This window comes from Pristiophorus japonicus, chromosome 5, assembly GCF_044704955.1.
Source record: "Pristiophorus japonicus isolate sPriJap1 chromosome 5, sPriJap1.hap1, whole genome shotgun sequence".
Lineage (NCBI taxonomy): Eukaryota > Metazoa > Chordata > Chondrichthyes > Pristiophoridae > Pristiophorus > Pristiophorus japonicus.
In genome coordinates, this window is record NC_091981.1 from 40,152,480 (window position 1) to 40,167,344 (window position 14,865).

At 39.2% G+C, this 14,865-nt stretch overlaps 1 protein-coding gene across 4 annotated transcripts in view; it reads left to right on the plus strand.

Annotated features, from left to right (window-relative positions):
- Positions 1-3,873, plus strand: part of LOC139264306 (uncharacterized) — a 66,266-nt gene extending 62,393 nt beyond the window's left edge. For all 4 annotated transcript variants that reach the window (XM_070880552.1, XM_070880553.1, XM_070880551.1 and 1 more), the window contains one exon: positions 2,142-3,873. In XM_070880552.1, coding sequence (XP_070736653.1) covers positions 2,142-2,365 — 224 coding nt within the window. In that variant the 3' untranslated portion in view covers positions 2,366-3,873. The remainder of the gene's footprint in view (positions 1-2,141) is intronic.
- Positions 3,874-14,865: the final 10,992 nt, after the last annotated feature.

Consider the following 14,865-nt stretch of genomic DNA (forward strand, 5'->3'; position numbering starts at 1 on the left):
TCTTATTGAATGGTGGTGCAGGCTCGAAGGGGTGAATGGCCTACTCCTGCACCTATTTCCTATGTTTCTGAACTCCAATGAGTATAGGCCCAACCTACTCAACCTATCTTCATAAGTCAACCCCCTCATTTCTGGAATTAACCTTCTCTGAATAGCCTCCAATGCAAGTATATCCTTCTTTAAGTACAGAGACCAAAACTGTAAGCAGTACTCTAGGTGTGGCCTCACCAATATCCTGTACAGTTGTAGCAGGACTTCTCTGCTTGTATACTCTATCCCCCTTAGAATAAAGGCCAACATTCCATTTGTCTTCCTGATTAATTTTGTGTTTCATGCACAAGGACCCGCAGGTCCCTCTGTACTGCAGCACTTTGCAATTTTTCTCCATTTAAATAATAATTTGCGCTTCTATTTTTTCTGCCAAAATGGAGAACCTCAGATTTTCCCACATTATATTCCATCTGCCAAATTTTTGCCCACTCACTTAGCCTGTCTATATCCCTTTGCTGATTTTTTTTTTGTCTCCTCACAATTTGCTTTCCCACCCATCTTTGTATCTTCAGCAAACTTGGCTTCATTACACTCAGTCCCTTCATCCAAGTCATTAATGTAGATTGTAAATTTGTCAAGTTGGGAAGTTTGTGTTACGCTCTGTTCCCAAAACAACCAACTTTTTTAAAAGTCAGGCTGGTCTTTGTGTTGCCACACATTTTTTCTTCCTATGACTATTCTCCAACAGCAGCTGAGTTTCTTTTGGTATTTAATCTATAATCCATATAGGGGAGGTAGTATTCTCTTGTACTCACCATTATAGTCCTCTCTACAGCCTATAAATTACTGTTGTTGGTATTAGCAGATGAGCGTGTTGACCATGAGACATTACTCTGTTGATGTGACTGTTAACTCAAATTATCTCTGGTCAGTTTTGGGTGAAGCTAAGTCTGGGGGGGGGCTGATTTTTGTTGTTCGTGTTCTCTCTTTGAAAAGTAAAAATAAATTTACTAAAGTTTTTTAATTTGAATGTCCATTTTATTGCCAATATGGAAACCCTTGAGTAGGATATCTCTCTCTGCTAGGCCGCTCTGGTGATGTCAATTATGGGGCATAACCCAGAGTAATTGCAGTTGAGTTTAAACTGTCCTGAGGCCTCTTCAGAGAAACCCAGCACTGGGAAACCACACAAATAGGTTAGCAAACTGCATCCCCTAGAGACATCTTGCAGTGTGTGGTGAGGGGGTGGGGGGGGAGAAAGTCAGTAAAAAACACTTTGTCGTGATAGTTTGTGGCAAACTATGAAAACCTGACTCATATTCTTGTATAGTAAGACACCATATATTATGGCTAGTCATGAAGGTCAGATATCCCCTGAGGAGGCTGGCTTGAAAATTCATGACTAAGTTGCCTCAAGAATCTGGGTATTTTATATGATGCATTTTCTAAGCACTGGAAAAAAATAATTTAAATACCTGCATTCTTGTAGCCCACTTTGCTAATGCAGCATGGTTATAAATGTCAGTTATTGTGAGTTGTTGGATCTGAGATCACAGAGGCGATGAATGCAATGTATTTTTGGTCTTTATTCACTTGGTCTAAAATTTATGGTGGGTGGAATTACCTTTGTGCCTGTGCAGCAATCTGCAGATAAATAAGCAGTTCAGTTGTGATGGTGAGTGTACAGAGCAGTACTTAACATGGAAATCCCATGTACTTTATTCAGCAGTTCAAAGGAAACAAAAGGGAGGACGCTGACATGTAATTAGAGAAGTGATTCAATTTCTGCCCAGTTGACTGAGCATATCTCAGCAATATTTAACTGATCTGCATCAGTGGTACTTTCCTATAGTGCATTTGCTGAATGTACTACTCTAAGCTGTGCCCACATTTCCTAAATCTGTCATGGTGGTTTCAATGAGTTTGAATCTATGTGGTAAATACACGTGGTTACGAAGTTTGTGTATGTGTGTAATCGCCTGTGCATGTACTATAAGTTTCACCAACAAAATAAACCTGAAAATGCCATGACCATCACCCTGGTGATTACACTGCCGTGCTTTATAAATAATGAGAAACCTGCTTCAGGGTCTTGTAGATTTATAACTAATATTTCAATGGAGGTTTATTTTCTTTACTTGCCCCTACAGATGATTTAAAGCCTCCACCATATACAGAGTATGCAGCCGAATGTATTGAAGAGGCTCACACCCCGTCTATACCAGAGGGCTATGATGCTTGCAGCTTGAGTGATGCTCCTCCTCCGTACACTCCTAGTCCATCGGTTGAGACTGAACAGCAGGATAACGTGCCACCATCTAGTGCCCAGGAAACTGGCAGTACCACTACAACAGGCTCACCATGTCAAGTCTGAAAAAAATGCACTTCCTGGGACTTCTGTGGATAGTTACTTTTTTTTCAGAAATGGGGAAAAAGTCCAAAGCGCCTGAATTTTCTTTTGTTTTGTAAAGATTTGATTTTTCTGTACAGTTTTTAAAAGAAGTTTACAGTGATGCACTACACAGAACGCATTGTTCACTGTTTGCTGCTATCAGCACTACCTTCTCTCTTTTTGTAAGCATTAATCGCACTTTCCAAGGTGAAGCCCAAGGCAAAGGATGATGCTACATTTCAAAAGATTGTACACTTGCCAGTGACTGCAATGTGCATGTCCCTGTGCTGGGAGGGATGGTGCTAGGGGTAGAGGGAGAGAAGTACTCAACCTTGTGTCCAGATGCTGCCAACCAGGGATACTGACGGGCTGCAAATTCCAAAATCTCTGACATCTCGAGAGCTTGCGGTTGCAAATAAACAGGAGGCGAGAGTTATCTGGTGAGCACTAGGATCTTCTTGCATTCTAGTGTTATCAAAGTATCTTCAAGGTCATTCCTTGCAATCTATACTTTGTGAAGTTTTGCCAAGACTGCATTATTTGCCCCAAAGGAAAAAAACTGTCTCCATGATATGAAGGGACACCTTCAATTTTAGAGGAGTGTACAGAAAGTGTAGACTTTAAAGCAGACCTTTCTGTCCTAGCATTTAATTGCTAATTTCCTGCAAACAAAAAAGTATTTTTTAAAAACATTTTCTGATTCAACTTCTTGTAGGAAACTCCCCTGCCTTAGAAAAAAAACTTAGATCTTCAATATTAACATAAAATTCCCTTAATGATTGCGTAGAAAGAAACCAAAACCCTTTGTCATAAACTTTTAAAGTGAAGGAAATGTTTGCTGTATGGTTAGTGGTATAAATTGACAAATGATTGGCCGGTTTAGTTCTCTATTATGAGAGTGGGATTTATTGCTAAACCTAATTTTGGTCAACACATGTGCTAATAGCATTGTTAAACATTTTAACATTTTCCACTTACTTTATTACATGTCTGTATGTTGGTAGGCCTCCAAGATGGTGTCCACTCAAACCCCAGATCCATGGAAGCATTGGATTGAACCTAGATTATTAGCAAGGGGATATATATGCTGTAGTTTTGGTTCAAGCGAACTGATAATCTGAATTTTTTTCTTCAGTTCTTCAAACTTTTGTAATGCTTTGAACCAACCTCCGAGACATATCAAACGTTTCTAAATGTCTTAGCAGTTATTTAATGAAACGGATATGTAGCTTTGTCGATCATGTTTCTTGTGGATGATTTTTTAAAACATATCTCAATTAACTTTTCTTACCTTAATCACTTTGCTGTAGAGGTTTTACGTTCTGGGGTGGGTAGTGCTTTCATTAATTTTGTACTTTCCAGTTGGTTGAAATTGAAATAGAATTTAACAGTATTTCAGACCTGTGTAAATGTTTCAATTCAACTTCTTGGACTTGTTGAATTATGTAGCTTCTTAACCAACAAATACAGTTTGCTGATTCTGTCTAAAATAGTTTTTGTTCCTGTGTTTTGTTTTCATGATACATTGGTTTGTCGCACGTGCTCTTGATCGGTTAGTGTCCACAAGTTGAAACCGTTTTACAGATAACAAAAAACCCAGAAGTGTTTTCATCTCAAGTCACCAATGTCCAATTAAACTAGAAGATGTATGTAAACAGTTGGAGACTCAGTGGAAAATTAATGCAGAATTTTTGTTTCCTCCAATTTTTTTTTTTTGCCTCCTGCCCTAAAGGCTTACTCATGCTTGGACTGAGTTCCCCAAGAGACAGTCACATGTCTGGCAACTGCTGATTTTCATAACTGTGATTGTTGACAGGATATTCAGCAAGCTTCCCTTCAAAATCTGACTTAGATTATTGATGAAATCAGCAAGCCCAGGAAAAAATGGTTTAACAACAATACCAGCCTATTTTCCTGCTCCACTGCATGTCAGTTTTCAGTTTGTGCAGTTGGTAATTGGTTTGGAGGTAGGAGACAGAGTAGGGATAAAGGGAACATTCTCTGATTTGTGGGATCTGACAAGTGGTGTTCCTCAATGATCTGTACTGGGGACTCTGCTTTTCACCATATTTATTTATTAACTTGTACGAAGAATACAAAGTTCTACATCCAAATTTTCAGATGACACTAAGTTAGGAGGTACAGTAAGTTGTGTAGGTGGGAGCAGTAAGTTGCAAAGGGACATAGACTAAGTGAGTGGGCAGATGGGAGTTCTATGTGGCCAAATATGAGATCATCCATTTTGGATCTGAGAAAGACCAATATTTTCTTAAAGGTGAGACACTAGGAGCTGTGGAGGCACAAAGGGATTTAGCTGTCCATTGTCACATCACTAAAAGTTAGTACACATGTACATAAAATAATCAAAAAAGCTAATGGAATATTGAGCTTTATATCAAGGTGGTTGGACTTCAAAAGTGAGGAAGTTATGTTTCAGTTCTACAGAGTTTGGCCAGACCCTTTCTGGAGTACAGCGTTCAGGTTTGGGCATTAGATCTCAAATTATATGTTGGCTTGGAGGGGATGCAGCACCAATTCATCAAAATGGTACAAAGGCTTAAAGGGTTAATTATGAGGACAGGTTGCATAAACTTAAGTTTGGACGACTGAGGGGTGATCTGATCAAGGTCTGAAAAATGAGAAAAGGGATTTGATACAGAGAAACTTACTTCCTCTGAAGGGGATATCCATAACAAAAGGGCACTTTTTCTCACAAAGCATAATGGAAATATGGAACTCGCTCCCCCAGTATGTTGTGCCTGCTGGGTCAATTGAAATGTTCAAGACTGAGAGAGATAGATTTTTGTTATGTAAGGATATCAAGCGATATGGACCAAAGGCGGGTAAATGGAGTGCAGCCATGATCTAATAGAATGGGAAACAGGTTCGAGATGCTGGGCAGCCTACTCCTGTTCCTATGTGCAGCTAAATATAACTGCAATGGTAAACCACTCTTGCAACTGTTCTTCCCTGTAGAATCGTGGTAGATTACGTTATTGTGACCAAACTAGGTTATTAAATATATATTTGCTGTTTGATGTGCTACATCTCATTCTGAGAGTGTAATCTCGGGGCTAGGTTTTAAGCATCCCACCCCTCTGGAAAAAGTCTGTAAAGATGTATTCGGAATTTTAATCGTTACTAATGAGTCTCCCAAGGTATTGAATGAATGAAAAATGTTTAGCTGTTTTATGACGACAGGGGCATTATACCAGCTAACATGCAATGCATTATTCTGGTGCTAAGTTGGAGCTGTGCCCCCTTAAGACCACCAAATCTAATTGTTAAATAAATAGAACCTCAGGATAATTGGAGAATTGTTTTTTAGTTAGGGAACTGAGTTCATTTTTAATACTGCTAATCAGAACCCAGGATAAAATGCCTGTACTTCCCCTGCCTCGCCCCCCCCCCCCCCCCCAACCATGCATGATTACTATGGTTATTTTTAAGTTGAGGTACAGATATTAGACATCAATTTTATTTTTAAGTTGATGGGAGTGTTTGTACATTTCAAAGAACTAGCTTTCTCTTTTTTAAAAAAATCTATAAATAAATTTGGCTAATATGCAAATGTCTTGCAACAATCAGCTAAAAAGATATTTGACTATGATGAAGCATAATATAACAGACAGGAAATGCGCACACACATCCTGTTTTTACTGGCAAAATCCCCCTGGCACTGTTTATAGTGCTTTACAAGGACAGGAACATTATACAGTACAAAATGCAATGTTTTTTTCTGTTAGAGTAAAGGCTACAAAGTTAATTGCTGTTCTATAAACACTTAGTTCATCGGTCAATTAAAAGACTACAGTCATCCTGCTCCTGTTGTGTTGTGTTCGAGGGTTTCTTCACACTTTGTTACATTTCAATTGTCACACTCAGTCAGGAAATGTACGCTAGGTTATCTGTTTTTATAATGCTCGTAAATTGCCTGAAGTGTTACCCAGGACCAGTAGATATTCAAAATATAATGGCTGTAATTTGCGGTCAGTGGCAAAGCAAGGCGTTCATCGGCTCCAAAGTTCTAACAAAGATCTTACAGTCTGTGGCGAGATGATCAGCTTTTTCAACATTCAGTTGAGATCAGTGCAAGATAACGTGGAGTTCCTTCTGCGAGCTGCTGTGATGACGACCAGTTGTCGAAGCAGCCAATCACAATGCAGCAGAATTCTTAGACAGGGAACCAGGAAGGGAAAAGCTCCTTTTAGTCTTAACTTTTTAAAAATGTTAGAACAAAACAACGATCGGGACTCTCGCATGGGGAAAAAGTAAAACTGAAATAAATATGAATAAACTTAACACAAAATATATTTAAGTTTCTTGAATTGTAATTTTTATTAAAATGTATAAATTTGACACTCAAAAAATGTTTTAATTAGCTTTTCAGGGATATCATCTTTGTTGAGCAGTCAATATACTGTTAACACCTCAGTTACACCTAATTCAACAAGATCTAACTTTTAATCAGGTATTTAACAGCGATATTAGTGTGAAAAAGCTGAAGAGTTCATCAGTTTCACTGATTGCAGGCTATGGGGTGGAGGGCACAATACAACCAGTATCAGAGCAGTGAGACTTAAGGATTTCCGTATTAGGATGCACATGCACTAAATCCTGAAGTTGTGGTCAGTTTCAAAGGGATGATAATAGCGAATGCTGTTCGCGGTTATTACCCACCACAAATTCTGGGCCAACATGTACACAAGGTGGCAATTAAGTTGGGAGAGACGTCACAAACTCAATCCATAGTGCCACCTGCTTTCTAGAGTCTGTAACTATCTCCTTTACAGGTAACTTTACACAGGTAATTTTATTAAGTGTTCACATGAATAATTGTGACAAAATTGGACAGGAAGTGTAAGCACACAAGATTTTTAATAATATATAGATGTATAATGGATGATGAGCAAACATCTGCCTCTAAACATAGTGAGAACTTGTAAACTATATAATTGGAGTTGGCAATGGATTCTACTGTAGCTTTCACACACTATCTGAGAAATTTCAAAGATAATACATTAAATTCTACAGTATTAAAATGTGTTGAGGGATATTTTCAAATCCACAACTGGGATTTTACAATGGAGTTTATTTTCACATGGAGTGTCTACAACTGCTAATTTTGCCTTTGCTGTGTTGTATAATCATTCTATTCATAGCATCTAGTCATTTTACCCAGGAATCTGACCAATATCTAGATAAAGATTAATTTAAATATTTTTAATGTCACTAGATCAGATTTTGCATTGGCTTTTTCATGAACTATTTTGGAGAAGGAGCCACCAATATCAATTGGTTTTTGAATATGAAAATTACTGTTCTGCCAGCAGCAGATCTGCTACTCATTTGCATTTCCTCCTACAGCACAAATTATAACTTACTGCAAGAGGAAAATATGTGACCCACAAACTATTTTCTGTGGCCTGTTGCAGTGGTAGTCTGGTATGATTTCGGCTGAGATTCACCTGGTCTAAAAGAGATAGAAATGCCTGATATGCCTGCAATTCTTTTGTCAAGGTCAGCTAAGGATGCTAAGTAATTAATACTCTCCAAATAGATCTCTTCTGTAATAACTTGTGTCTAAGTGAAAAATAAAGTCTCAAGATAATTTGGCTCAGTAGAAAAATCTAACCTAAGTGGTTAGCACTCATTTACTGTCATTATTATAGATTTACCAGTAACAGTAATTGATGTCATGGATGAAAAAATGCCATTTGGTCTACTGAGCTCATCGCTCTAGCATTTCAACTCATTCAACCTACCATTAATCTGCATCTTGAATTTCCCTCGAACATATTTAAGTCCCCATCTTACCTGGTAGTGTACTCCAAAAGTTTATCACCCTCTGAGTAAAGGGTTTTTTTCTGTAATGTTTTAAATTCACTTTTCACTAACTTTATTTATCCACTTGATCACTGACTGATCTTAAAAATATTCGAGAGTTGCCTTATCTATGGCATTTTATACTTTTTGATACCTCAATTAGTAATAAAAAAAATAGTTTTATGATGCAAAATAAAAATGCAGGCCAAGCCCTGCTGCAAGCATGTGTATGTTTGGTCCATTTATTAAAGAAGCAGTGCACAGAAATATAAGTGCAAATACAAAATAGATCTCCAGTTATAGCCAAATACACAATATACTGGCAAATTCATCTGTAGTAGGTGGCATATGATATTTGTAGCATTCCTTTGTATTGTATTTAAAGTGGTACCATCTTCATGCAGCACTCATGGTTTTTTGTTGCCAATAATGTAAATTGTGTTGAAGTGGATCAGTGTCATTTACGTTTGATATTGCTGTGACAAAAATGATGCATAGTTCTCGGGTTTTCATCCAGACCTCACTCTAATATGTCAGACACCATTTAAGTACCAATATCACTTGCATAAATAGTCTTTTTACTTGGAGTGAAGCGATGAAGTCAAAATTTGCTCTTGGTCACTTTAAGGATACATTACACTACAACTGACATTGATGCAAAGCAAAAATGCTTTGCAATGAGACTGTTCCACAATGACAGAGTGGAAATGTGGAATAAATCTGGAGTCCGAGACTGACCTGATTTCAGAGCAAAATGGAGTCAGAATTCCTGAAATAGGCAATCTTGCTGCACTTCTCTCCAGTTCAGGTCAGGTGCTGACTCTGAATTTACACTGCAATAGTTTAATATCAGTGTTGGGTGGATCACTTCATATTGGCATTAAAAGTGTACAGATACTTGGAAGGCTTTTCCACCACTAATGGAATGAGACACTGATTCTAGGGAGCCTGATTTGGACAAGCCACAAGAGACTGACTCCAGATTTAGCTTGTGTTTACACTATTACAAGTGTCAGTGTGAAATATAATGGGCTAGACATTCCACTTCACCGCCCAAAGCGGCCGGCTATCCCCCATTTTGAGAAAAAAGTGGAAACTCAGGCTGTAACATTGCCTGAAAATTAAACCCCCAAGTTTCAACTCTCATCATCCTGCTGATCACTGAGATGTGGAACTTTCGGCACATCGCTGGGCTGATTGCTCGCCGAGAACATCGCTGGATAATAGTTGCTCTTCCCGGGTCTTCCTCATCGAACTGGGCACTACGGACGCCATTTTGAATTTCGGAGGAAGGGGGGATGCAGGTAAAAAAAATTCGAGCTTATATATTGAGAATTATTTAAGGGTCTTTTAGAGTTCGATCCACTCACATTTATACTTATTTTTAAATTATATTCATATTAGTTTAGTAGATTAGGCTTTTTTTAACTAAAAAGTGCATTTACAGCAAGTGAAAATAATTATTGATAGTGGGGTCTATGCTTTCTCTGCCACTACTACGCTGGTTTCTGAAAGGATCAATCGAAGAGGTGGCCAAGTAATGCGGAGACAGGAGGCTAGCGAGAGTACAAGGAAAAGCAATCTTACCTCAACTTGTCTAAAAACGCATGCCTTAGGAGGCTGCACTTCCAGAAGGAGGTCATCGATGAGATTTGCCAGCTCATCAAAGGGGATCTACAGCCTTCCAGCACCATCAGAACCGCACTGCCCATTGAGGTAAAGGTTACTGCGGCATTATCCTTCTATGCATCTGGATCCTTTCAGGCTTCAGCTGGCGACATCTGTGGTATCTCTCAGCACACCACACACTGCTGCATTCGGCAGGTGACTGAAGCCCTTTATGCTCACAGGATGAACTTTATAAACTTCCCTATGACCAGGGAGACACAGACCGAGAGAGCTTTGGGTTTCTTGCGAATAGCAAACTTCCCCGAGGTGCAGGGAGCAATAGACTGCTGAACGGCTTTCGTGGCCCACCAGCAAGGCTGCACGTTCCTCCAGGTCAATGAAAGGTTGAAGCTGAGCAGAGCCCCCTCCGGTGCGCCTCTGCTCAGCGCAGTTGTTAGATATCTTCTGCAAACGAGAAAAGAGCATAGCATAAGCTAATTGACTAGGTAGTATCATGGAGTCACAACAGTTTAAAACGTTACATGCTACAGCTTGACACATATACATCTCTCTATACTGCAGCAGCCAGAGAGACTTCCATCCCATCAAACACTCCCACGGTAGATACAACACGGGTTCAATACAGATTAACGCTCCCTCTACACTGTCCCATCAAACACTCCCAGGATAGCTAGAGCATGGGGTTATTTACAGAGTAAAGCTCCCTCTACATAGTCCCAGGTTCAGAGACCTGTCCAGATCTTAACATGGAGTATTATGTAATACATGTATGAATAATAAACTTAAATTCAATCCAGGAGATTCATTATTATAATTACAATTTGCATCAGTACAATATAAAATGCAACTTACTCTTGCTGCAGCTACCAAGTTGTTCCAGAATTTCCGTCACTGGTCCGATCCCCTCGCCTCATGGGAAGCCAGGGACAGCGATCTTCACCCAGATTTTCCAATACACATAGGGTGGGAGTTTCCCGTGAGCACCCCGAGTCAATTGGCCCCACCAGGAATGCACTTCGTCACCGAGGGCCTCATTAGCTTCATCGCTGACAGGTTTCGCCCTCTTTCTCTCCCCCTCAGCATCATGATGCATTTCAGACATAATATGTAACTTTTAGCTGTATATTATAATGTATAAAGTATGTTGCAAAGTCTTTCAAATAACTGTAAACCTCTGTAAAACTCTCTCTCTCTTCTCTCCTCCAATTCACTGCCTTCTCGATATCTCTCTTTTCTCTCTCTCTCTCTCTGCCCCTCCCTCATGTGTAGATGACCCCTGACCTCCTGAAACGTGGGAAAACCCGTCATCAAAAAAAAAATCACATGCGCAGAAGGCCGTTGCTAGGGAAGCTTTTGCTTTCCACATTGCTGGCCATTCACTGGGTGCGCATCACATTGCCGACCTTTCGCATCGCCCATTTCACAGCACTGGCCTATCGCCGAGTGGAAAATCGCGATCAAAAAAATGGACGATGTTCCAGCGATCGGAAAGGCTGAGACATTGAACATCGCTGGAACATTGCCCATTTTTGGGGCGTTAGCCAGCAAAGTGGAAAGTCTAGTCCATAAAGTTTTGTCTCCATATATTCCACATTTTTGCTTAAGTTGGTCTACACTTACAGATTCTGTAAAAACAAACTAAATTTTAACCTCGAGATGTATATTTTAAAAAACTGGAATATGTTCATGTGAACAACAATATGACCATACAGCTCTATAACAAATATGAAGTTTAAAAAAAAATACGGCTTCTATTATATGACTTGAGTGGGAAATGTGGAAAGGAATTGATAAATTACACCTCACTGATTCACTTACTGGCTGACAGGTGGTGTTTGGACTACGTTGAAGTGATGTTATGGGAATTGAAGACTCCAGATTTGTATTGAAATTATTTAATTCTCAGCAATTTGGTGGGACAAACATGAGAACCAGTTTTATTGTACATAATTTTAGGAATATCTGCATCGTTTCATAGAATGATACAGCACAGAAGGAGGTTATTCGGTCCATCGTGCATATGCAGGCTCTTTGGTAGAGCAATTAATCCCACTTCTCTGCTCTTCCCCATAGCCTGTAATGTTTTTCCCTTCAAGTATTTATCCAATTCCCTTTTGAATGTTACTATTGAATCTGCTTCCACCATTCATACAGTGCATTCCACATCACAGCTCGCTATGTAAAGAAATGTTTTCTCATGTCGCCCCTGGTTCTTTTGTCAATTACCTTAAATCTGGGTTCTCTGCCTACTGAACCTTCTGCCACTGAAAAAGTTTTTCCTTATTTACTCTTATCAAAAGCATTCATACTTTTGAACACCTCTATCAAATCTCTTAACTTTCTCTGCTCGAAGGAAACAGTACCAGCTTCCCCTGTCTCTTCACATAACTGAAGTCCATCATCTCTGGTACTTTTCTAGTAAATCTCGTCCGCACCCTCTCCAAGGCCTTGACATCTTTCCTAAAGTGTGATGCCCAGAATTGAGCCCAATACTCCAGCTGAGGCCTAACCAAAGTTTTATAAAGATTTAGCATAACTTCCTTGCTGTTATACTCTATTTCTCTATTAGCTTACCACACTTTTTAAAATCTCTCATTTAAAAAAAAGAAAAATGTAAAAAGGTACGGGAAAGGGCGATGGAATGAGATTTAATCGATAGCTCTTTCAGAGAGCTGGCAACATGCAGTATTCGTAACATGATAGATGAGTTGACAGCACAAATAGATATAAATGGGTATTGGGTAAATGATCTGATAGCCATTACAGAGACATGGTTGCAAGGTGACCAAGGCTGGAAACTGAATATTCAGGGGTATTTGACAATTCGGAAGGATAGACAGAAAGGAAAGGGAGGTGGGGTAGCTCTGCTTAAAAAAAGATGCGATCAGTACAGTAGTGAGAAACGATATTGGCTCAGAAGATCAAGATATAGAATCAGTTTGGGTAGAGATAAGAAATAATAAGGGGAAGAAGTCACTGGTGGGCGAAGCTATACTGTTGGACAGAGTATAAATCAAGAAATAATGTAGGCTTGTAAGAAAGGTATGGCAAAAGTCATGGATGATTTTAATCTTCATATTGATTGGACAAATCAAATTGGCCAAGGTAGCCTTGAGGACAAGTTCATAGAGTGTATCTGGGATGGTTTCCTTGAACAGTATGTTGTGGAAGCAACCAGGGTGCAGGCTATCTTAGATCTGGTACTGTGTGACGAGAAAGGATTAATAAATGATCTCATAGTAAAGGATCTGCTAGGAACGAGTGATCATAGCATAGTTGAATTTCAAATTCAGTTGGAGGGTGAGAAAGTCGGATCTCAATCAGTGTCCTGATTCTAAACAAAGGCGATTACAAAGGTATGAAAGCGGAGTTGGCGAAAGTGGGCTGGGAAAACAGATTAAAGTGTAAGATGGTTGATAAGCAGTGGCAGACATTTAAGGAGATATTTCATAGCTCTCATCAAAAATATATTCCAGTGAGAAGGAAAGACTTTAAGAGAAGGGATAACCATCCGTGGCTAACTAAGGAAGGAAAGGATGGTATCAAGTTGAAAACAATGGCATACAAAGTGGTCAAGAATAGTGGGAGGCCAGAGGCTTGGGAAATGTTTTAAAACCACCAAAGGACAACTAAAAAAAAATAAGAAAGGGAAGATAGATTATGAGAGTAAACAAGCAAGAAATATAAAAACAGAAAGTAAGAGCTTCTACAGGTATATAAAAAGGAAGAGAATAACTAAAGTAAATGTTGGTCCCCGAGAGGATGAGACTGGGAAATTAATAATGTGGAACAGGGAAATGCCAAAGACTTTGAACAACTATTTTGTATCGGTCTTCACAGTAGAAGACACTAAAAATGGATAATCAAGGGGCTATAGGGAGGGAGGAACTTAAAACTATTACTAAAGAAAAAGTACTCAGTAAAATAATGGGACTAAAGATGGACAAGTTCTCTGGACCTGATGGCTTGCATCCTAGGGTCTTAAAAGAAGTGGCGGCAGAGATAGTGGATGCATTGGTTATAATCTACCAAAATTCACTGGATTCCACAGAGGTCCCAGTGGATTTGAAAACTGCAAATGTAACGCCCGATTTAAAAAAGTAGGCAGACAGAAAGCAGTAAACTATAGATCAGTTAGCCTAACATCTGTCGTTGGGAAATTGCTGGAGTCCATTATTACAGAAGCAGTAGCAGAACATTTGGAAAAACATAATATAGTCAAGTAGAGCCAGCATGGTTTTATGAAAGGGAAATCATGTTTGACAAATTTACTGGAGTTCTTTGAGGATGTAACGAGCAGGGTGGATGAAGGGACACCAGTGGATGTGGTGTATTTGGATTTCCAGAAGGCATTCAATAAAGTGCCACATAAAAGACTACTGCACAAGATAAAAGCTCACAGGGTTGGGGGTAATATACTTGCATGGATAGCAGATTTGCTAACTAACAGAAAACAGAGTCAGGATGGTAACCAGTGGGGTGCCACAGGGATCGGTGCTGGTGCCTCAACTATTTACAATCTATATTAATGACATGGATGAAGGGACCGAGTGTTATGTAGCCAAGTTTGCTGATGATGCAAAGATGGGTGGGAAAGCAAGTTGTGAGGAGGACACAAAAAATCTGAAAAGGGATATAGACAGGCTAAGTGAGTGAGCAAATATTTGGCAGATGGAGTATAATGTGCGAAAGTGTGAGGTTATCCACTTTGGCAGGAAAAATAAAAAAACAAATTATTATTTAAATGGAGAAAAAATAACAAAGTGATGTAGTACAGAGGGATCTGGGGGTCCTTGTGCATGAAATACAAAAAGTTAGTATGCAGGTAGAGCAAGTAATCAGGAAGGCAAATGGAATGTTGGCCTTTAGTGTTAAATCCAAGGAAGAGGCATATAAATTGGCCAGAAAAAGCAGCAAACCTAAGGATTGGGAGAAATTTAGAATTCAGCAGAGAAGGACAAAGGGTTTAATTAGGAGGGGGAAAATAGAGTATGAGAGGAAGCTTGCTGGGAACATAAAAACTGACT